Source organism: Nomascus leucogenys, chromosome 19, assembly GCF_006542625.1.
Source record: "Nomascus leucogenys isolate Asia chromosome 19, Asia_NLE_v1, whole genome shotgun sequence".
NCBI lineage: Eukaryota > Metazoa > Chordata > Mammalia > Primates > Hylobatidae > Nomascus > Nomascus leucogenys.
The window spans coordinates 29,951,229-29,972,783 of NC_044399.1; the positions used below are offsets into that span (position 1 = coordinate 29,951,229).

At 57.5% G+C, this 21,555-nt stretch overlaps 1 protein-coding gene across 8 annotated transcripts in view; it reads right to left on the reverse strand.

Moving 5' to 3' along the window:
- Nucleotides 1–3,039: 3,039 nt before the first annotated feature.
- The window catches only part of CRHR1 (corticotropin releasing hormone receptor 1), a 52,553-nt gene continuing 34,037 nt past the window's right edge, over nucleotides 3,040–21,555 (reverse strand). For 3 of the 8 annotated variants that reach the window (XM_030799606.1, XM_030799609.1, XM_030799608.1), the window contains 9 exons: nucleotides 10,145–10,251; nucleotides 9,252–9,372; nucleotides 8,884–9,037; nucleotides 8,515–8,575; nucleotides 5,636–5,708; nucleotides 5,309–5,394; nucleotides 4,997–5,132; nucleotides 4,798–4,839; nucleotides 3,040–4,243 (listed from right to left, as the gene is read on the reverse strand). In XM_030799606.1, coding sequence (XP_030655466.1) covers nucleotides 4,103–4,243; nucleotides 4,798–4,839; nucleotides 4,997–5,132; nucleotides 5,309–5,394; nucleotides 5,636–5,708; nucleotides 8,515–8,575; nucleotides 8,884–9,037; nucleotides 9,252–9,372; nucleotides 10,145–10,251 — 921 coding nt within the window. In that variant the 3' untranslated portion in view covers nucleotides 3,040–4,102. Of the gene's footprint in view, nucleotides 4,244–4,797; nucleotides 4,840–4,996; nucleotides 5,192–5,308; nucleotides 5,395–5,635; nucleotides 5,709–8,514; nucleotides 8,576–8,883; nucleotides 9,373–10,144; nucleotides 10,252–17,985; nucleotides 18,072–21,555 lie in introns of those variants that run through there. The other 5 variants (XM_030799601.1, XM_030799603.1, XM_030799602.1 and 2 more) reach the window with 4 other exon arrangements.

The window sequence follows — 21,555 nt, forward strand, 5'->3', positions numbered from 1 at the left end:
GGGCACGTCCCAGATCACAGCGACCCTGAGGCCTCCTTGCTGCCCTCTTGCCACAGAGCTCTTCATTCATTCTGGCCTCCCAGAACCCAAGCCCCTTCAGTTCACTGAGGGGTGAAAAAAGCCTTAGACTTGGAACCAGACCTTCAATCTCAGGGGAGCTGCCAGGCCTGTTTCCCTGGCTGCAAAACAGGTGGGTTACTACCTCTGTGGGCTAGTTGAGGATTACCCTAGAACTTAAAGTATAATAATAATAATAAAAAAAAAGACACACACACAGAAATATAGAGATGTGAAGTGGGAAATTAGGGTTCTCACAGCCTTCAGAGCTGAGAACCCCGAACAGAGATTTACCTACGTATTAAAAAAAAAAAAGACAAATGTTATAAGGATGTTTGTGGATGGCAAAGTAATCTACAATACCCACAATGAAGGTGGTATTCTATGGATTCCAAACCCACCTCACCCGCTAACACATGGTTTTCCCAATCTGACTCTCCACCCAGTCCTGGTCCCAGGAAAGCTGACCCATCAGTAGCAGGCGGCTAGAGAAGGAGGCCTGGAGGGGAGGCTGAGGACCTCTGGGCAGGGGCTGTGTTGTCACACTAAGGGACGGGGAGGGGGTGGCCTGAACTGGAAAAACAGTGGGGCTTTTCCTCCACTGCTGTTCTGTGCCCATGAGGGAGGACGTCAAGGAGAAATGGGCTTAGGTGGGGGTAGCATTAAGGGACCGCAGCCTTTGGGCATGGTGTGGAGAGAAATTCTTCCAGGCATGAGGTCTTCCAGGTCTGGGAGGGCCTCCAGCGACCTTCCCCCACCACTGCAGCTTGGAGGGTCCCCAGTGGCTCCCCCAACTTTGTGAAGTCACATGTATGTTTTTCGGCTCATCGCACCCCACTCACTCCCACAGGGGCCTCGCCACCCCAAGCCGAACCTGAGCAGAATGGCTCAGATGCCTGGTCTCAGGGCTGTCTTCTCTGCGCCGAAGCCCAGAGCGCACATCTGCCATGGGAGATAGAACTCTGGGCCTCTGGGCTGCAGGTTCTGAGGCTCAGACGTTCCCGGCTGTGCCCTGAAGCAGCCCCTCTGCCCTCAGATTCTCTCAATGGGAGGGGAGCCCCAGGCTCCATCTGCCTGCTCAGGGATTCCGCCTCCAGCTCTCCAGCTTCTCTGATGGCCCCCAGACTTGTCTTGGAGCTGTCCTCTTGGTGGCCTTCCAGAGCCAGAGGCTCTGAGATTTGTGTTTTTTTGGGGTCCCTGGGGTCCCCCCTTGAGTGGCTGCTCATCTCTCACCCAAGGCCTAGCACAGTGCTGAGCACACAGTAGGTACCCAGAAGGTGCCTGGCAGTGACAGCAGCCAGGAAGCCCACTCAGGAAAGCGGGGTGCGGCCTGGCTGGGCTTATCCACACTTCCTAGTCTGTACCGTCCCTTCCCTGTCTTCCCCTCACCCCCACCCTCTCGGCTCCTCCACCCCTGGGGTGCACCCCTCATCCCATCCCCACTGGCATTGTCTCAGGAAAGCCTCGCCTTCTCACTCCTCCGCCTTCGCTGGGTGACAGGCAGAGTTGGGAAAGCTGTCTCCATTGTGGCCATTAGAGACTCAGGTCACTTCGTCTCTCCAGGCAGCCAGGACCCTTTACTGGGCTTCTCCCCACTCCCCACAATATCCCCCACGTTGCTCTGGAAGCCTCCAGCCTACCTCTGTCATGGTGATCCCTGGGTCCCCCACCCCATCTCTCTACTTCAGGGCACAGAGCTTGGAGAATTGGCAGAGCAGAGTACCCCACAGGGCCTTCAAGGATATCCTTAGCTACCCCCGGGCCCAGGCCCTCCCCAATGAAACCGGAGGTTTCCCTCCCTCAGCAGGAGCTGCGGGGCTCTCAGCACTGCGTCGCCTTTGTTCCTGGTGTCCTGACACTGCAGGCTCTTGTGTGCGCCTGGGTGCACAAGTGCACATGTGCATACACACGCCCCACCCATGGGGCTCTCCTCCCTGGTTAGAGAGACCCAGAGACGAGGCCTGGGCTGCAGTGGGGCCCTGTGTCGAGTTCTGGTGTTCCACCCACACCCCCTGCCCCTCCAATGCAGTGCACACTGGCTTCCACCCACCTGCGCATTGCTGTGCCCGAGAACTCTCTCTGGCCCTCTGTAGCCTGATGTGGGAATGCAGAAGAGTTCATGTCCCCCTGGGAGCAGCCCTCAACCCGCAGCTGATGGGAGATGGTGGATAAATACCCCAGCTCCCTCACCTGTTGGCTGGGATGAGGGAGGGCTTCCCCAGCGGAAGGAAGCTCCAGGCACCCACAACAGTATTGGAGTGTTGGTCCTGCTCCAGAGGCCACCCAGGGCTATACAAGCTCTGGCCTGGAGTTGGGGGCACTGAAGCCAGCAAGCCAGGGGAGCCTAACAGTGTGCCACCCACCTCAGAGCGGCACTGGCCAGGGCTGGGGCATACCTGTCTCTTGCTCACAGGCTGCTGTGTCCCCCTCTAGCCCCCACCTTTCCCCTGCCTTCCTTGCCTGGCTTCACTCCCTGTTGCCCTCTCTGTACTCCCCTTCCCTCGAGTTTGCACAAGAAACCTCAGGGTCTCAGGGATGGCTTCTTGCGGGGGCCTTAGCGGATACAGCTGCATTCACAGCCTGTCCAGTGGCCCAGTGTCCTAATTCTGCTTCCCACCCCTCAGCTCAGCTCCTGCCCGGGGCTGGGACACACTCCCGTCTCCTTTGTTCCTTCCCCTGACCCATGGTATCCCTCCTCTGCATCCCTATCCGTGGTCCTCCTCTCCCTGTAATTCACCTCCTCACAACAAGCTGCCCCTAACTAAGGGGGCCCTGGCCAGACCCACCTGTTCCTCGAAGCCCTCCCTCCTGCCCTCACCCCTCTCCCGGCCCTCAGGGGCTCTCCTGGCACCATCCTTGCTGGGGTGAGAGTGCGGTCAGGTTTCTCAGCGACACAGCAGCCCCTGAAAGCTGGGAAGCGGCCCCCACCTCTGTGAGACACCCTCTCCATCCAGCCCCCTGTGGAGTCCAGGCCTTCACAAATGCTGGTTGAAAAGATAAATATTATTTATACCAGCCACCCGCCTCACAGCCGACACCCTCATCTTCTAGTGCCCCCCAAAGCCCTGCCCTGGCTGTCCAGTCCCTCTGGACATGGGCAGGTCGGTGGGGGCTGCGGCCGGTCCACACCTGGAGTGTAAGAAGCATGTTGTCCCAAGAGCCACTTGGGCAGGGGTCTTCTCCTGGCTGGCTTAGCTAGTGGTCCTGCCCCAGAGGCCATCCGGGCCTACAAGCTCCACCCCAGAGGCTGGGACTGGGATGCCCCTGGCTCTTGCTCACAGGCCACTCTGCCCCCTCCAGCCCCCATCTTCTCACAAAAGAGGAAAAGGAGCAGGAGGTGACTGGTGTGGGGTGGTTAAGTGAAGGGAAGCTGGCCTGGCCTGCAGGGTAGTAAATGTTCGGGGTGAAGGCAGCGAGGCAGGGCATTGCTGGTGGCAGTGCCACAGTGCCAATGAGGTTCTGGAGGCCTGGGGGGGTGACTCTAATGCTGTGGCCGCACGTCTGATGATGACAACTGACTTCTGTCTCCAGGGTTCCTGAGCGAGGGCCCTTGGTTCCCAGTGGTGTCGGAAGGCATCACCGAGGTCCAGAGGCGTCATCGTGCTGAGTCAGAGGCTGTCACGAGTTGCCCATGATGCCCCAGGGCAGCAAATGGCCTCCCCACAGTTGCTGAGGGCAGCCCCAGGCCCCAGTGGGCTGGCCTTCTTGTGCTCTGGGAGAAGACAGCCTTGGAGGGACACGCGTGCTGCTGTAGGTGTCCAGTGCCCCATTTCCATTCATTCCCATGTCCCTTCTCCAGGGAGGATTGGGCAGGGAAGCCAGAGGCCCTGGGCCCGGCCCAGTCCTGTAGGTGACTTTCCACTCATGAGCTAGAGTCCTGCACGGCTGCAGGGGGAGAGCGGCCCCCCAGGCTGTCAGTGCCAGCTGCTCCTGGGGGAATGGGCATGAGACCTAACAGGTCGCCTCCACAGGCAGGGTGGTCAGGGAGCCTGGCCGTCATCCCCCCAGCCACAGCTCTTTGGGGGCTGCTCCATGACCTGCCAGCTCAGACTGCTGTGGACTGCTTGATGCTGTGAAAGCTGACACGGGTGGGGGAGGTGGGGATGGACATGGCGCGGGCCACTCGGGCGCGGATCGAGTGCTTGTCCTGCCACCGGTGCCACCTCTTCCGGATGGCAGAACGGACCTGTGGGCACAGGGAGGAGCACGACATCTGAGCCTGGGGCTCAGGACCCCCTCCCTCCCCTGGGCCACCATGAGCAGCTGTGCAGGTCAGCTGAGTACACGGAAGTCCTCAGTAGGGGACGACACTCACAGCCTTAACGCAGCTGCTTTGCATATTTGTCGGAACAGGTTTCTCAAATGGCCTGGGGAAGCGGCACCCTTTTCTAACCCACACGAAGGTGCCATATGGCCTTCGCCATGAAGGCTCCCTGCCCTCGACCCACTCGTGTCCCTGCCCAGGGCTCAGCCCTTCCTAGTTTTCACAGGCTCATCAAAGATGAGCTCTGGCTTCCAGCCTGGTGCCAGCGGCCTCTGAGAGCAAAGGAGGGGGCTGTCACTGTGGGAGTGGACAGGTGGGAAGGGCCGGCCTGGGGCTCCCAGCAACATCCCCCTAGGGACCTAGGAGCAGGGAGGGAGAGAGGCAGCCCTGGGAGGGGAGGAGAAGGCTCTAGACGATCGCCAGCCCCAACAGGCCTCGCAGCCCTGAGCCCCACTGCAGGGCCCCGGGGTCCTCACCTCACTATTGAGGAAACAGTAGAACACAGACACAAAGAAGCCCTGGGGAGGAGAGAGGAGGCGTCAAAGGTCGGCCGCAGGTGTCGCCCACCCGGCCTCTGGGCTGCCCCTTGCTTCTCCCTGGCCTCCTGCCCTCCAGGCCTCTGCTTGGCAGAATCCCCACCCAAGGAGGTGCCGGTGTGCCCCTCCAGGGCTGTACCTGGAAGGATTCCAGGAAGGAGTTGAAGTAGATGAAGACGACCCGGGAGACCTCATCCTCCCCGGGATTGACGAAGAACAGCATGTAGGTGATGCCCAGGAGGGGCAGCAGCACCAGAGTGGCTTTCACAGCCTTCCTGGGGTGGGGCGGGTGGGGAGCCTCCGAGTCACAGCCCACCCCAGGATGGGCTGCCTGCTGGCTCAGCAAAGAGGGCCAGGTCGGGGGAGGGAGTGGCAGGTCTCTGGCACATGAGAGGCATGGGGAGCAGGGGTTTCATCAGGGGGAGGCCTGAGGAAGGTGGTACCCCGTTACCTGTACTGAATGGTCTCAGACGTGGTGGATGCCCGGAGCTTGGTCATGAGGATGCGGACGATGTTGAAAAGGAAGATGAAATTGATCTGCAATTTGAGCACACCAGCGGGCCAGAGTGTGCAAGAGGCTGGGGACCCAGGCTTCTCCGCTCTGGCCTCAGTGCTCCTGCTGTTCTCCCTCCTCGTCATGAGCACCTGCACATCCCTGGCCCATACCCCCTCTTTGGGTGGCCTCCACCTCTAAGCAGAGGGGTTCTTTCTGTCCACTGTTGGCACTGATCGCCCCTCCCCACTGGGCCCTGTCTCCTGCCCCCACCCAGGTTCTTACCAGCAGGACCAGGATCATGGGGCCCTGGTAGATGTAGTCGGTGTACACCCCAGGCCTTTTGCCAAACCAGCACCTAGAAGGCGACAGAGGAAAGGGGAGGAGGGGTCATCTGCATCCGCCTTGATGGCATGGGGAGGGACAGTGCTTGGCCAGGACAGGACTGGGGCTGGAGGCCAGGAGGTAGATGTCCCAATTCCAACCCTGGCAGAAGGTCAAGTCACTTGATCTCACTGCCATGCCTCAATTGTCCCATCTGCAGAACGGACAGCATCCTCTGTGATGAGATACAAAGTTGGAAGCAAGCACCAGGGCAGGAGGTAGACAGTGGGAAAGACTGAGTGGCCGGGAACGGGCGTGGGCCCAACACGCAGGCTGCATCCTCGGCTCCTCCTCCCGGTCCCATGGCTGTGGCTGAGGCCCAGCATGCCCTCTGGGGGGCTGCTGGTGGGAGTGGTACCACACCTGTCACCCAGTGGGCACCCAGCAGTTCGCAATCTCAGCCTGAATCTGTCCAGTCACAGCCTGAACAACCTTGAGAGGAACATTTGCACAGGTTCTACCTGCTGCAGGAGGTAATTGCTTTGCGTTTTCCCGAGTGTCCCTCCAGCAAGCTCCAGGGAGGCCTGGGGAGTGGGTGGGGACCAGACAAACTGGAAGCCCTTATGTCCTCGTGGGTATGAAGACCCCCAGTGGCTAGATCTCATAAGCCAGAAATTGAGATTTGTAAATGAAACCTTTGGATTTTTTAAAGGTTGGCTACAAAATCGAGTTTTCAGAAAACACCATGCTGGCCACACACAGCTTCTGAAGGCCGGGTCCTCTGGTCTGCAAGTTCGTTTCTGGTTTCTCATACCCAGATCCTCTCTGTTGCAGTGTTGAATTTTCACCACCAGGTGGGGCTTCAGAGCCGCTCAGACTCACTTTCTCCTTTAGCCCAGACAGTTTTTGTTTTGCTTTGTTTTTTTGAGACTCGTGGAGTCTCACTCTGTTGCCCAGGCTGGAGTGCAGTGGCACGATCTTGGCTCACTGCAACCTCTGTCTCCTGGGTTCAAGAGATTCTCCTGCCTCAGCCTTCCCGAGTAGCTGGACTACAGGTGCGCACCACCACACCCAGCTAATTTTTGTATTTTTTTTAGTAGATACGGGGTTTCACCATGTTGGCCAGGCTGGTCTCAAACTCCTGACCTCAAGTGATCCGCCCGCCTCAGCCTCCCAAGGCCTCCCAAGGCCTCAGCCAGCCTGAGTCCGTCAGGAGGGAGTCAGGAGGGAGTCAACCTCATAAACTCGCAAGATAATCTTCCAGGCTCCTCCTTCAGCCCAGTGAAGCCGTGCAGGCCCCCTCCCCTCCATGGGGGAGGAGAGGGCTTGTCACTGTGGTGGAGGCCACTTGGACGCCAGGTCAGTCAGATAGGTTCCTGGGAACACTTGCTTGGCAAAGAAGGTCCTGGGGCTCCCCTGCCATCCATGTCCACCTTTTCTGCCCTCCTCTCTCTCAGTGGTTCTCAATCTGAGCTGCACATTAGAATCACCTGGGCAGTTTTCAAGAATTCTGGGTGTGGCCAGGTGCGGTGGCTCACGCTTGTAATCCCAGCACTTTGGCAGGCCGAGGCGGGTGGATCACGAGGTCAGGAGATCGAGACCATGGTGAAACCCTGTCTCTACTAAAAATACAAAAAAAAAATTAGCCAGGCGTGGTGGTGGGCGCCTGTAGTCCCAGCTACTCGGAGAGGCTGAGGCAGGAGAATGGCGTGAACCCGGGAGGCGGAGCTTGCAGTGAGCCGAGATGGCGCCACTGCACTCCAGCCTGGGCGACAGAGCGAGACTCCGTCTCAAAAAAAAAAAAAAAGAATTCTGGGTGCCAGGCCACACCCCAGACCAATTACACCTGACTCTCTGGGGGTGAAGCCTGGGCATTGGTACTTTTTGAAGCATTCCAGGTGATTCTAATGTGAGCCAAGATTGAGCTCCACTGCAGCAGAAATCAAGTTTCGAGGCATGACTGGAAACATCTGAGTCCATTTCATAAGGAACCAAAGAACTTCAGAGCTGGAAGAAGCCTCTGAGATCGTCTAGGTCCACTTCTATTAAATTCATGGACTCTTTTACTAAGATGTCTTAATATTAATAGAACACATTTTTTTTTTTTTTTGAGATGGAGTCTCGCTCTGTCGCCCAGGCTGGAGTGCAGTGGCGTGATCTCGGCTCACTGCAAGCTCCGCCTCCCGGGTTCACGCCATTCTCCTGCCTCAGCCTCTCCTAGTAGCTGGGACTACAGGCGCCCGCCACCACGCCGGGCTAATTTTTTGTATTTTTAGTAGAGACGGGGTTTCACCATGGTATCGATCTCCTGACCTCGTGATCCGCCCGCCTCGGCCTCCCAAAGTGCTGGGATTACAAGCGTGAGCCACCGCCCCGGCCTAATAGAACACATTTATATAGCATTTACTCTACAGGCCAGGAACTATTCTAAATGCTTAATATAGATGGACTCATATCACCCCACAACAGCCCTTTGAGGCAGTAGCATGTCCATTTTACAGATGAGGAAACTGAGGCACACTGCAGTAATCCGTCCAAGGTCACACAGCTATTTAAAGATGGAGCCACGATTCTGAACCTGGGCAGTCTGGCTCCAGGCTGCTTCCTGTGTAAGCTCAAGGCAGATAAAGGAGGCTGGGTCCTGCTGTCCAGCCCCACCCAGGCAGAGCACAGGCAGGGACCCTCTGAATGAGTCCAGTCCCCAGATCTCTCCCTTTATAGATGCAGAAACCATGGTCCTGAGGGGAAAAAGCCAGCATGGCCAATGCCCGTGGGGAGTGTCACCAAGCTGGGCTGGGAGCCTAAACCTTGGGGTCAGGAAGGGAAAGGAGATGACTTACTTCTCGTTGTCGTAGTACAGCTTCCCAATGGCCCAGGCCACAATGATGGGGAAGGGCACACCTGAGGGAGAGATGGGCTGTCACAGAGCCCTCAGTGGGGGCTGGGGATGTGGGCCTGGAGGACCCCAGTGCAGCCCAGGCTCCAGGGGGTCTGGGGTTACCCAGGGTGGATCTCAAACTCACACACCTCCTTCAAGGTGCTCCTACTGCCCGCCACCCCCAAGAGGAGCAGAGGGCTATGGTGCACACCTTACCGCCCCAACCCGACCTCCATCCCTCAGGCCCCCCAGCCCGCTGGACTGAGTCTGAAGGAGAGGGCAGCCCGACGGCCGCCACTGCCCAGGCTGGGGAGGTGGCTGCCCAGCTCACCCCAGCCGATGCAGATGAACATCCACTTGCGCAGCCGGTCGGTGGAGTAGGTGAGCACGATGGCTGTGTGCAGGTAGCAGCCCTCGCCGAACATCCAGAAGAAGTTGGTCACATGGAAGTAGTTGTAGGCGGCTGTCACCAACCTGCACCAGCCCTGCCACCCCACCCCCAACCAGAGATGATGATGGGGGGCAGGGGCGGCACCAAACCCTGGGCCTGGGCCTGGGCCTCCCCCAGGCAGGACGGGGCACACCCTGGGATCCCACTCCTGTTCTGTGGGCTCCTCCTCTGCAGGGCAGGCCCACCTGGTCCCCTCCTCTGACCTGGGCTTGGCCTGACCTGCTCCCTGCTCCCCTGCCAGGACGCACCACGTTGCTCTGGTGGACCTCGGGGCTCATGGTTAGCTGGACCACGAACCAGGTGGCATTGCGCAGGATGAAGGCGGAGATGAGGTTCCAGTGGATGATGTTTCGCAGGCACCGGATGCTCCTGGTGCAGCAGGGCGGGTGGATGATGGGAGCGACAGGAGAGAGAGGATGAGGGGCAGGCCACCCACATCACCCCAGCCCAGATGTGTAGATGAGGAAACTGAGGCACAGGGTGGGGCTGACTGGCCAAGTCACACAGGGAGGTGACAGCAAGGCTCTCCTAATGCCCCATGGAGCCCTTCCTGCCTGCAGCCCACCCAGACATAAGCCCCAGGCAGAGCCTGGCACTCCATGGAGCCTGTGCTCCATGGATCAGGGCAACTGGATTCCTGGCGATGCCCGCTTCCCCTGGGGGTGGCTTCCACTCCCTGCCATTCCAGGATGGAGAGTCACAGGGGTCAGTCCTGCTCCCAGCCTCCAGCCCTGATGCTCGGCTCCTGATCCCAACCATCCCCATCCCCGGCTCTGCCACCTGCATCCTTGGCGGTAGTGCTGGGGCCCAGGTACCTTCGAACCTGAAATGGGGCACCACTCCATGGAGCCCCCACCTCCAGGGCTCCATCTGCCTGGTCACCCCAATGGGTGCAGCCTGGCCTGGGTATGGGTGACATAAGACAAGCTTTGTCCCTCCCCACCATTCCAGCAGCTACTGGGGAGGGGGCAGAGCGGCTCTGCCAGAGGTTCCCAGAGGCCTGAGACTCTCAGATAAGCCAGCCCCAGCCACCCTCTCCCAGCAACCCCCACCCCAACCTAGAGCTGCTCCTCTCACTTCTCCACCCTGCTTCTGCTCTAGGGCCTGGGGACAGGAGGAGGCAGCGCTGGGGTCTTCTCACCTGAGCCGCAGAAAGAGGACAAAGGCCACCAGGAGGGCCACCAGGGAGATACAGTGGCCCAGGTAGTTGATGATGACTGCGACATGGTAGTGCACCTTGCTTTTTTTCTGGAGCAGGAGAGAGGGGCAGAGGTGAGCCTTCTGCTGGATGGGAGCTGCTCTGTGAGGACATCGCCTGGGGGTGGCTGGGATGGAGCGGGTCATGATCTCAAGGGCTACTCCCCCTTCCTGAGCATCTGCTGCGGGTCAGGCCTCGCTGCAGGGCAACGCCGTCCAGTTTGAGGCTCTGTCTGTCCCTGAATCCCATGCTCTGTTCACTGCTCCGTGATGTGTCAAACTGAATCTCCACATCGCGTGGGATTCCCCACTCCACATGGACCCCCACCCCCCCATGCACAAGCGCATGTGGCGCGCCCTCACACTCGCATCTGCCCATGCTGCCACCCGGTCGGAACACCAGGTGGACCTCTCAGCTGCAGAGACACCAAACTCTGGGGATTTCTCTTCTCCACCCATTTCTGAACTGAGTCACCACCTTCTCGGCTGCCCCTAAATCCCTCCTGCTGCAACGCCTCCTGCTCCTGTGAGCGAGGAGGGGCCGGGCAGCTGCTGGGCTCTGGCATCCACAGAATCAGCAGAAACCATAGAAAAGTCTCATTAGGCTCCATAACTCACTTTCCCGGGCCTTCCCCATCCCTGGCCCAAGGGGATCATCCGTGCAGAATGAGCAGGATGCTCTCCCAGGACTGTAACACATTCCCCGGGTTTATTTCTTAATGAATTTAATATACTGATGGAGGTCACTGCCCTCCTCTTTACAGCAATCTTGAGTTCCAAGAGTGGGGAAGCCTTCCTATTTACAGAGGATTTTCATATCTGTTATCGTGTTAAACCATCAGGGCAACCCCATGGGGGGAGCCGAAAGGGCATCTGGACTTTATTTTGTAGGAAAACAGCACAGAGGTTATGTTGACGCGCTGGAGGTCGCGCAACTTCAAAACCACCTCTTGCCTGCACATGCAGATTGGCAAGATACGAAGGCTGCAAACAGGTCCCCAGCCCATAATAGGGGACTGGTCAGTCCCCATGCCCCGCTCTCTGCAGACTCCTTCCCAAGAGCACAGTCCCCATCCACACTTTTATAGGTCCCAAGAAGCAGGGCCTAGAAACCAAGAGCTTGACACGAAGTCGAACTCCGAAGCAGTGTGTGAGTGAAGGAAGGAAAGACGGGTGCTGAAAAGCAGGTGGCTTTGAGAAGGGAGGGGTCCCTGGCTGCACCTCCCTCCCTCCCCGTTGCCAGGCTCTGGGGTGGGGCTGAATGATCATGAGGCACAAAAGCGGGTGACATGCAAGTGCTGAGAAACGGTGAGCTCACAATGGCCCTCATCGTCCTCTCAGAGCCACCAAGGAGCTACTCCAGGCCTTCCTGTTGGAATCACAGAACCCACATGAAACCAGAGATCAAGGCCAGCCCTATCCACCAGGCATCCCAGGAGAAGCCAAGACCCTATGCCCAGCTCCGCCCAGCCACCAAGGCCCTTCTGAAGGGGCATCCTCACTGGGGAACCTCTCAGGTCCAGAGGCTGCTACAGAAGCTGTGTTCTCGGAGCTGGTTTCCAGGCAGAGGCTTTCTGGAACATGGCAGGTAATTACATTAGCAACTCCAGCCTCCAAAGGACTGGGATCCAGGGAGGTGTAAACGAAGGCAGGAGAGAGAGAGACAGAGAGGGGAGTGAGGAGGGGGTACCTATCACCTGTGCAAGTGGGGAGGGTCTCTGAGCGCCTGGCGGCAGATGCCTCAATCCGGAGGCTCCGGAAGATGTGCACACATCACAGGCTGTCTGGAGCTGGTATTTAATATCCTTTTATTAAATTTTCCGCAAATCCATGCTGAGAAGCCCCTGGGTAATGACAGCATGTGTGGAGCCGAGCATGGCACGACACCCCGGCCTTGTTCACAGGCCCAGGCTGGGCGGGAGGAGCGCAGTGTGCAGGGAGACCCTTCACTGCTGCCTGCCAGGGCCCCTGTCTCACTCCCGAGTCAGCCCGTACCGGGCCCTTGGGGTTGGAGTGGGGAGGAGTTATCCATTAAGCACCTGCTGTATGCTGAGCACTGTGCCAGGAGCTCTGCAGACGCCACTGCTTTTCTTTCCCACAGCTGCCCTTGGAGACTGCTCCTCTCATCCCAGTTCTTCCCGTAGAAGAGACTGAATAATTGGCCACGCCACGCAGCCAGCATCTGGAACCCGGGTCTGCCTGGCTTTGAAATCCCTCTTTTCCCTGTTTCCCAGGGACATTTCTTTTTTTGGGTGGGGGAGGGATGGAGTCTCACTCTGTCGCCCAGTCTGGAGTGGTGCAGTGGCAGGATCTCGGCTCACTGCAGCCTCTGCTTCCTGGGTTCAAGTGATTCTCCTGCCTCAGCCTCCCCAGTAGCTGGGATCACAGGCATGTGCCACTATGCCCAGCTAATATTTTGTATTGTTTGGTAGAGATGGGGTTTTGCCATGTTGCCCAGGCTGGTCTCGAACGCCTGAGCTCAGGCAATCCACCTGCCTCGGCCTCCCAAAGTGCTGGGATTACAGGCGTGAGCCACTGTGTCCGGCCCCCTGGGACATTTCTTGGGGGACAAGCAGGAATTGAAAGCAGAGGCACTTTCTGGGGTGGTCTCACTCCATTTTGGGCCCAGGAGCCTCGGGGGACCTCCTGCCAGGAGGATAGCACCCACGAGGGCTTTTCTCCAAGAGCCCGAGAGGGAGAATCAGGCCAAACCATTCCCGGGGGACAAAGTCTCAGTGTGCCTCCCGGAGCAGTCAGGCCTGGGCTGGGTTCAAGCCCTGTCTCTCATCGGCCACATCAGCATGATGCAACCTGAGAAACAGCTTGAGAAGACAGCTGGAGAGACAGCCTGAGGGATGGCTGCTGATACCCTGAGACAAATACATCCTGCGACACCCAGACAGAAGCCAGTGACACTGTGACATTTCCAATAACAACCAGAGTTCTGGCCAGCAGTATTTAGAGAGACAGCAAGGCCTTAAGAGGCACCCAGGAACACCCTGAGAGGTGGCCAGTGACACCTGGAGAGGAGAGTCAGCAGCACCCCCAGGGACAGCCAGTGACACCCCAACCAACGGCCATGATAACAGCAAAGCAGCTGGGATGTCCGAAGGACAAATGGGCACAGCTACCCCTGGGGCCCTGACCAGCACTCCATCTCCGTCCAGTCTGGAGACCTAAGACCAGCAGGCACCCCGCCCTAAGGAGGGTGGCACAGCGTGGTACTTGGCAGAGGCCACTCTGCTGTAGCCTCAGTGACCTGAATTGAATAAGGAATTAGTGCCCGGCTGACTCTGACTGGACTCTCTGCAGGACACCACCTCATCCCAGGCGCTGTAGTGCCAGACCCGTCCTGATGCCTCTCTGGGATGGTGGCAATGAGACCTCCCTTCCAAGCTCCCCACTGGTGCCCACTCCATTCTGGCACCTCCTCTCCACCAAGGCTTCCAGAGCTACTCCTCTTACCCTGCAGTGGGCACTCACTCCAGCCCCTCGATCCTCAAAGGGCAGCCCCTGGCCCAGCAACAGCACACAGAAGAGCATGCAGAGATCTTGAGGAAAGTGGAATGTATGCCCTACGCCAGGCCCACGGAATCGGAGCTTGGTTTTAAGAAAAAGCACCTTTACAGTTCAGAAGCCCTGGTCCAACCACCGCTCACCTCTCCCCACACGGTGAGCAGTGAACCTTGGTCCACAAACCCAGACCCCCAGAGTCCGTTTCATGTCCTACCACAGTGTGCCCTCCCAGGCTGTGCCTGAGGCCCAGGCTCCTGTGCTCAGCAGAGCGTGGGGAAAGGGGATAGAGTGTGTGCAAGTGTCGGGCGGGTGGGGGAAGGTCGGACGGTGGAGAAGGGAGTGAACAGTAGTAGCGGGAGGTGGTGGGGGGAGGAGAGGGTGCTGATACGGGCAGCAGGTGTAGGGGTGGTGCTGGCGGCTCAGTGCCATCCCCGGGCCAGCCGTGCATGCAACAGTTGGGGGCCTGTCCCCTGGTGGTGATGGCTGCGGGCAGATCTCCTGGGGTGCCTGGCCTTGGGGTGCCCTCGCAAGTCCCATTTCACAGGCAGACTTCTGCGAATCCATTATCTGCAATACCCCAGGGCGCTGGAGCTTAATTAGGGCTTAGCCCAGGCCCAGAGCTGAGAAACCTACCACTCAATTAATTGGATACTTTCCTCTGCAGTTCTGGGAGGGGTCTGGCGAGGCTGGGGGCTGGCAGAAGGGAATGGCATTTTCACTAATTAAATTAATCGATTACCCAGAGTGCTAGGCACCACGCCAGCAGGGGCTGCAGAGGGAAGAGGTGGCAGAGCCAGGCATGGATGGGCTGGGGAGTGGGGCGGGTCACTTCCCCAGGTGTACACTACAACCTCCCCTGACCTCACAGGGGAGATGAGAGACAGGGGGCGGCAGGTGAATGGAACGTCTCCCATAGGCCAAGACAGGCCAACACCACCCTTCCATCCCCAGAAAGCAGAGATCTGAATTCCTGGCCACTATTTTTGGGAACTTGGTGAGGTTAAGTTGCCTCCTCAAGGTCATGCAGCAGGTTCCCGTTGAAACTCAAACCCTAAGGTCCGTGCTATTCCCACTGCAATGCAAAGAGGGGGCTGATGAGGCCAGGCTCCCGATCCTCTTCCTTGTCCTAACCCTGCTGGTGGACAGAGGGAGAGACCCCTGTCCTGGCAGGGGTGGGCATTGCAAGGCAGGCTGAGGGTGGCTAACTTACTGCCCTTGGGCCTTTTAAGGGTGCTGGGGAAAATGGGGGCTGCCGAGTGTCCCCATCAGCCAACGGAAAAGAAGGGACTTATATTAGAGCAGGAGAGACAGGTGAACCACAAAGACCCGCCTGACCCTCAGGAGGGTTGAGTGCAGGGCGTGAAGCTGGGACAGACAGTGCGGCCTGCAGCCTGACCTCGTGGCTTAACTGTGCCTCCTGGACACCATCCCTCTGTGCAATGGCGTGTGGTCCTGAGTCACTGACAGCACTGACCCACTCTTCTGAGCACCAGCCCTGTTTCCTTTCCTCCCACCTCCTCTACTGTGTGCCAGGCTACGGGCTCCCCACATCCCTGAACAGTCTTGCCCACTCCCAACTCCCCGCCCCCACACCCAAGGCCATCTCCTCTGGCCCAGCTAAGTCTCCTAACCTGGAACCCCACCTCTTTCCCCTAGTCCAGGAGGAGCCCTCCTCCCAATCCCAAGACTTCCCAGGTGGGCTCTCCGTGTGGGGGCTTAGCAAGCTGAGGGCTTTCCCTGCTCGGGTCAGATCATCAGGGAGCCTGACCAACCCACCCCAGCCTTGAATGCCACCCAAAGGTCTGGCCTGTGGGATCTGAGATGCCAGGCAGCCCCTCGCCCTGCCAGAGCAGCACCGTGGAAGAACTCAAGATTCTTTTAAGCTAGGCATTGACCTAGCTGCAGCTTCTGGAAGGAGACAGCAGAGACCCGCATTAGCTCAGTGACTTGAGGCCAGGAAGCCAGGGGTGGGGCTAACCAAAGCTTGCTGGGCCGGGGTGGGAGCTATAGGTGAAGGAAAGTGATTCTTTCTCCGTTAACTTTGTTTCACGCCAGATACCTGGCAGTGGGCAAAGCAGAGCCTGGGCTCCAAAGCTCCGGGTTCCGGGCTCTGACTTAACTGCCAAAAATACAAAAATTAGCCAGGCATGGTGGCGCATCCCTGTAATCGCAGCTACTCAGGAGGCTGAGGCAGGAGAATCACTGAACCAGGGAGGCGGAGGTTGCAGTGAGTCGAGATCATGCCACAGCACTCCAGCCTGGCGACAGAGCAAGACTCTGTCTCAAAAAAAAAAAAAAAAAAAAGAATCTCCCAGAGCCACGTGACCTTGTGTGAATCATTCCCCTTTTCTGGGCCCCAATCTCCCCATCTGTAATGTGAACGGGTTGCACTAGATTAAAGTTTCTCACTTTTGCCCCATCAGAAGGCTCCCCTGGGGCACTCATGAAAGACACAGATTCCCAGGTCCTCCTTGGACTGTGTGATTTCTTAGGTGTTGGGTGTGGCCCTCGGACCTGTATTTGGACAAGCGCTCTGGGAGATTCCATTTTTTTTTTTTTTTTTGAGACAGAGTCTTGCTCTGTCGCCAGGCTGGAGTGCTGTGGTACGATCTGGGCTCACTGCAACTTCAGCCTCCCAGGTTCAAGTGATTTTCCTGCCTCAGCCTCCTGAGTAGCTGCGATTACAGGGATGCGCCACCATGCTTGCCTAATTTTTGTATTTTTAGCAGAGATGAGGTTTCACCATGTTAGCCAGGATGGTCTCGATCTCCTGACCTCGTGATCTGCCCACCTCGTCCTCCCAAAGTGCTGGGATTACAGGCGTGAGCCACCGCACTTGGCCCCACTTTTTTTTTTTTTTGATGGAGTTTCGCTCTTTTTGCCCAGGCTGGAGTGCAATGGCACAATCTCAGCTCACTGCAACCTCCACCTCCTGGTTTCAAGCGATTCTCCTGCCTCAGCCTCCCGAGTAGCTGGGATTACAGGTGTGCACCACCACACCTGGCTAATTTTGTATTTTTAGTAGAGATGGGGTTTCACCATGTTGGACAGGCTGGTCTTGAACTCTTGACCTCACGTGATCTGCCTCTGGACGATTCTTATAACCAGGCAAGTCTGGGAACCTCAAGATGGGAGGGAGAGTCTCCACAGTCCCTTCCAGCTCTGATCTTTAGGCGATGGGATTCTTGGGACTGCTTAGGTCAGTCTCTCTCTTCCACAGTCAGAATCCCTGGCCCTCAGACAGCCTGGGGTGTCCCCCCTTCTGCCCTTTGACCCCCGCCTTCCTCAGCACCGAGGGAGAAAGCGTCGGGTGGGAAAGGAGACAGGGTGGGAGAGACCGAGGGCAGCAGCAGCTCCAGGATAGATATATTTGTGCCTCTGCCAAATATCACCCTTCAAAGATTATTCATTGCAGCACCGTTTGTAATAACTGAAGACTGAGAATAAAGACTGGTTTAAATAAATTATGGTACATTTTGTGATATTATGCAAATGCAAAAAGAATAAAGATGCTCTTTATGTACTGATATGGAACCATCTCTAAGATAGATGATTATATGAAAAAAGCAAGGTGTAGACAGTGTGTATAATATGCAACATTCAGGTAAAAACAAAAAAGAATACATATACATAATTACTTGTGTATGCAGAGAATGTCTCTGGAAGGACACTTATGAAATTGGCAAAATGGTTGCCTCTGGGAGGGAATCCAGTGGCTGGGGACTGGGTGGGAGGGGACATTGTATTCCCATTTGTACCTTCTGAATTCTGTGTAAGCAGTATCTGCTCAAAAACATTTAACATTTTAAAAGGCTTTCCAGGGGCTTTTTCAAACTGCATTGCTATCTCCATCCTGTCCCTGGTTCCCATATAGCCCTGTGGCTGGAATTAGATGTATCTCTCAGGTTTGTGTGGTGGAAAAGGGTGGGACTCCTGTGACCGAGTCTGGTCTCCCTTTGCACCCCCAGGACAGTCCCATGCCCAGTGCAAGCGGCTGCCCGATGAGCACAGGGAGAAGGAAGGAAGGAACAAGGACTCATCTCATCACCATCAGAGCCTGCCCAGTGCCCCATTCGTCCAGCCTGCCCTCGAGGGCGCCTGCTCATGGGCCATTTCCAAGTCGACAGCTCCAGCTCCCCAGTCAGCTTCGCTAGGGCAGGGCCTTGACATTAGCCTCTGGCTCCCTGACTCCAAGTAGCAGGCACAAAACTCTGCTGGGGACCCTGGACCCCCCATCCATATGGGCAGCCTTGTTCGGCTCGGCCTCACCTCCTCATTGAGGATCTCCTGGCACTCGGAGTAATTCACGCGGGCGGCCCAGCTGCCATTGGCCAGGCACTCCCGGTAGCCATTGTCTGGAAAAGGAAGAGAGAGGCAGTGATGGCGGGGCAGCCAGGCCCCTGCCTGACCATCCTGGCCCAGATGGATGCGTAGGTGGATCTGTAGATCGCCAGCACAGGCACCTGCTGGCTGGGTGCTGTGGAGTGAAGCTGGGGAGAGGGGCTTCCTTACCACCCCCATCTTCCTGCCTCTTTCTGCCCATTGGCCTCCAGCAGGGGTTGGTGGCTCCCCCGGCTCTGCCCACTCAAGCTGGCATGATCATGCCCACAGGACTGGCCCGTGGACAGGCTTGGCCAGCTCCCTGGGCTGTTTCTTTGCAAGTCGTTATGTGGTGGCAGATGACGGCTAGGTGCTCTTCTGAGAAATCTCCTTTTCAGGGGTCTTGCAAGACAGCAAAAAAATGGTGAGACCTCATGAGTCAATTTTCATGAGGCTGGGCATGACACAGTGGAAGGGTATGCGGTGACAGCTCACGTGGCAGGTGGCATGACAGGGCTTCTTGTGGTAGAGCCATCTCACAGAGGCTGCCGTGGGAGGTCCTCACTGGCCGTGCTGCACGTGGGGACTCAGAGTTCACGGGGCAGATCTTGGGGAAGGTCCCCATGGTGGCACTTCCCCATAGCGGGCCTGTGTTGGAAGGTTGTGGTCGGTGGGTGGGGGGAACATCCATGATGGAGGTCTCTTGGACAGAAAATGACAGGTGACAGGCATGTGTGGGGAGATGTCATCACTCAGGTCTGCCACAGCTGCTCCTAGCCTGGCCCATGTCACTCAAGGAAGAAGGCAGGAGAGTGGCCCAGGGACATATGGAGGTTTGTGCAGCCACCGGCCTGGACTGTGGCCCAGAACCTGTCACCTTCTAAGGAGATGGGGAGGGGCCCTGTGAGCTGAATTGACGCCTGGCTTTAGGGCCCTGGGATGGGCAGAGCTGCCCAACGTGTTCCCCTCACCCTCCTTCATGCCTACCAGGCTTGAGCTCCAGGGTCCTAAAACTTAGCTGGGAAGGGACAGAGTGAGTTCTAAATTCCATCTCATCTTCTCTCCTGGCAGAAGTCGCCCCACCCCACCCTGTACCCGGCTCCGGCATCAGTAGCTCTAAACATGCTTCCTTGAGTTAATTCTGGCTCTGACTTCAGGCAGAACTGCCTGGCAGAGAAATGAAGCCCTGAGTATCTCCCCTGGAGCCTCCCTCGCTGTAGGCCTTCCTGTGGCTCTCACTGGCCCTTGGGGCTGGAAGAGGGCCGGGAAAGCTGCCGGAGTCCCAGTCCTTGAGTCTGGAGCCCCATGGGGCAGAACCCTGTGAGGATCTAGAGGCTGGGGCCCTGGGACCAGCTGAGCTGCTGCCGTGCTGCATGACTGACCTCTGGGGACCCCTTCTCATTTATAAAAGGAGGGACTGGACTGGTTGATCCCCAAGGGACAATCCAGCCTGGGAGCTGCCTCTGCTGGCAGCATCAGGACAAGAAGGTGATGACAGGGAGCCTGTCCCGGCCTCCAGGGCTAAAAGGTAGACGTGGCCTCTCCTCCTCTCTTGCTCTACTCCCCTCCATTCCCCTCCCTGGTCCCCCTGCTGAGGAGCTGCTCAGCTACAGCTGGCCAGTGGGAGATCTGGCTAAATGGATTTTTAAAGCACTTCCATGTCAGTGGACCGCAGTCTCGGGGAGCCTCAGGCCCTTGGGCAGAGTTGGTGAAGAGGCTGCTGATTCTCTCCTAATTGCCAAATGAGGGATGAGTTACCAGAGGGCTGAGGCTCACCCAGTGGGTTTTCATGGAGGTCTGAGGGGAGGGCGAGGCGAGGAACCAGGGGAACCCAGTGTCTCTGCCATGGCTGGGAAGTCCCGGGACCAGAGGCTGCTCTGAAATACCTCCAGGGATAGGGGCTTTGGGACAGAGATCTGGCTGGAAGGGGCCCGGGGGTGGTGGGATGGGGTGGGGTGGTTCTCGAGTTAAGAGGCAGCATGGAGTAGTGCTAAGAGCGTGGCCCCTGGACCCAGACAGCCTAGGGTCAAATCCTGGCACTACCTTCCACTAGCTGTGTGACCTTGGGCAAATCCCGAAACCTGTCAGCTTCCTCCTCTGTAAGTTAGAGCATCTGAATAGCGGCTCCTGCATCAAGAGTTGAGTATTTTTAGTTAACATGCACAAGGTGCTTGGAACTGTACCTGGCATGTGATGTTGGCTGTTATTTTTATTATTATTGTCTTGGAGCTGTATTTATATAACCTTACATGAGACTCAGAGCGTGTCACTTGTCCCCATCAAAGGGTACCGGTGGATATTGTGGGAGGAGTCCCCTTTTGTCAACACCCTTGCCCCCCTTGACATGTGGGGGAGAGTCAGGAGTCCCACCAGAGGCTGGGTCACCCAGAGGGAGCAGGCTTTGACGGGGAGAAAGGAGGTGATCCGAAAGAAAGCAGGCCCAACAAGCAGGGAGCCGTTGCCAGGGAGGATGCGACCTCCTTGTCTTTAATTGCTGAGCTGAGCAGTCCTCCCGAAGAATCACGGGAAAATGGATATTTTTGGAAATGCTTCCCATCCCTTTGAAGATCGGATGCAGCAGGAGGGAGGGCATTAGGGAGAAGGCCTAGAAGTCCTGGCAGCAACTCATCAGTAAATGGATTAATTAGTGCTTAATGATGAGGTGCAGCTCTGGGTACCCACTTGCAACTGACTGCACGGGCATGCTCCACCTCATCTGGCGCTGGGGGCACCTGGAAAGGGGTCTTCCAGCCCTGCCCTCACAGACTGACCCCATGTCGAGGGGCCATCACCCCAGCTCCTTTCCTGGGATCACAGAGGGAGGCGTGGGGGAGCCTAGAGAGCACCACACTCAATCCTCCCACCCATTCTGCAGGTGGAGAAACTGAGGCCCACAGAAGGTCTGTGCCAAGGGCTCCTTAACCAGCTGCAGATGCAGCTGGAATGAGAATCTAGGACTCCTGCGCTGCCACTTCAGGCAGGGCCAGCAAGTGAAGTGTGTGCCCAGGCGCTGAGGGCTGAAAATGTTTATCTGGAGCCTGTCAAGTAACCCTTTGCAACGGGAGCAGAGGGAACTCACGGGGGGTGGCCAAGGCTGTCTGCAAAGGGCGACAGGGCCATGACCACAGACAGCCTGGCCGGCCCCACCCAGGAGCACGGGCCTGACCACAGAGGCCACAGAAGAGTGGATTCCAAGTGAAGGAGTGACCGGCTCAGATCTGAAACCTGAGGCTGGGCAGTGGCGCTGGGGAGTAGGGGCAGGTAGGGCCAGACATGAGAATCACTCTGGAAGTGGACATGACAGGAACTGGTGCCTCCTCCCGGAAGCTCCTCTGATGTGCAGGTGCTGCCTCCTTCCTAGGGGCTCCAGAAGGACTCAGCCCCCAGCATCGTGAGAGTTATCGTCCCTGGGCTGTGACCCTGCCTCCAGGCTCTGTGACCTCCGATAGGTTATTAGCCTCTCTGTGCCTCAATTTCCTTATTACAAAATGGGCCTGACTATATTGGGGGCTGGCCAAC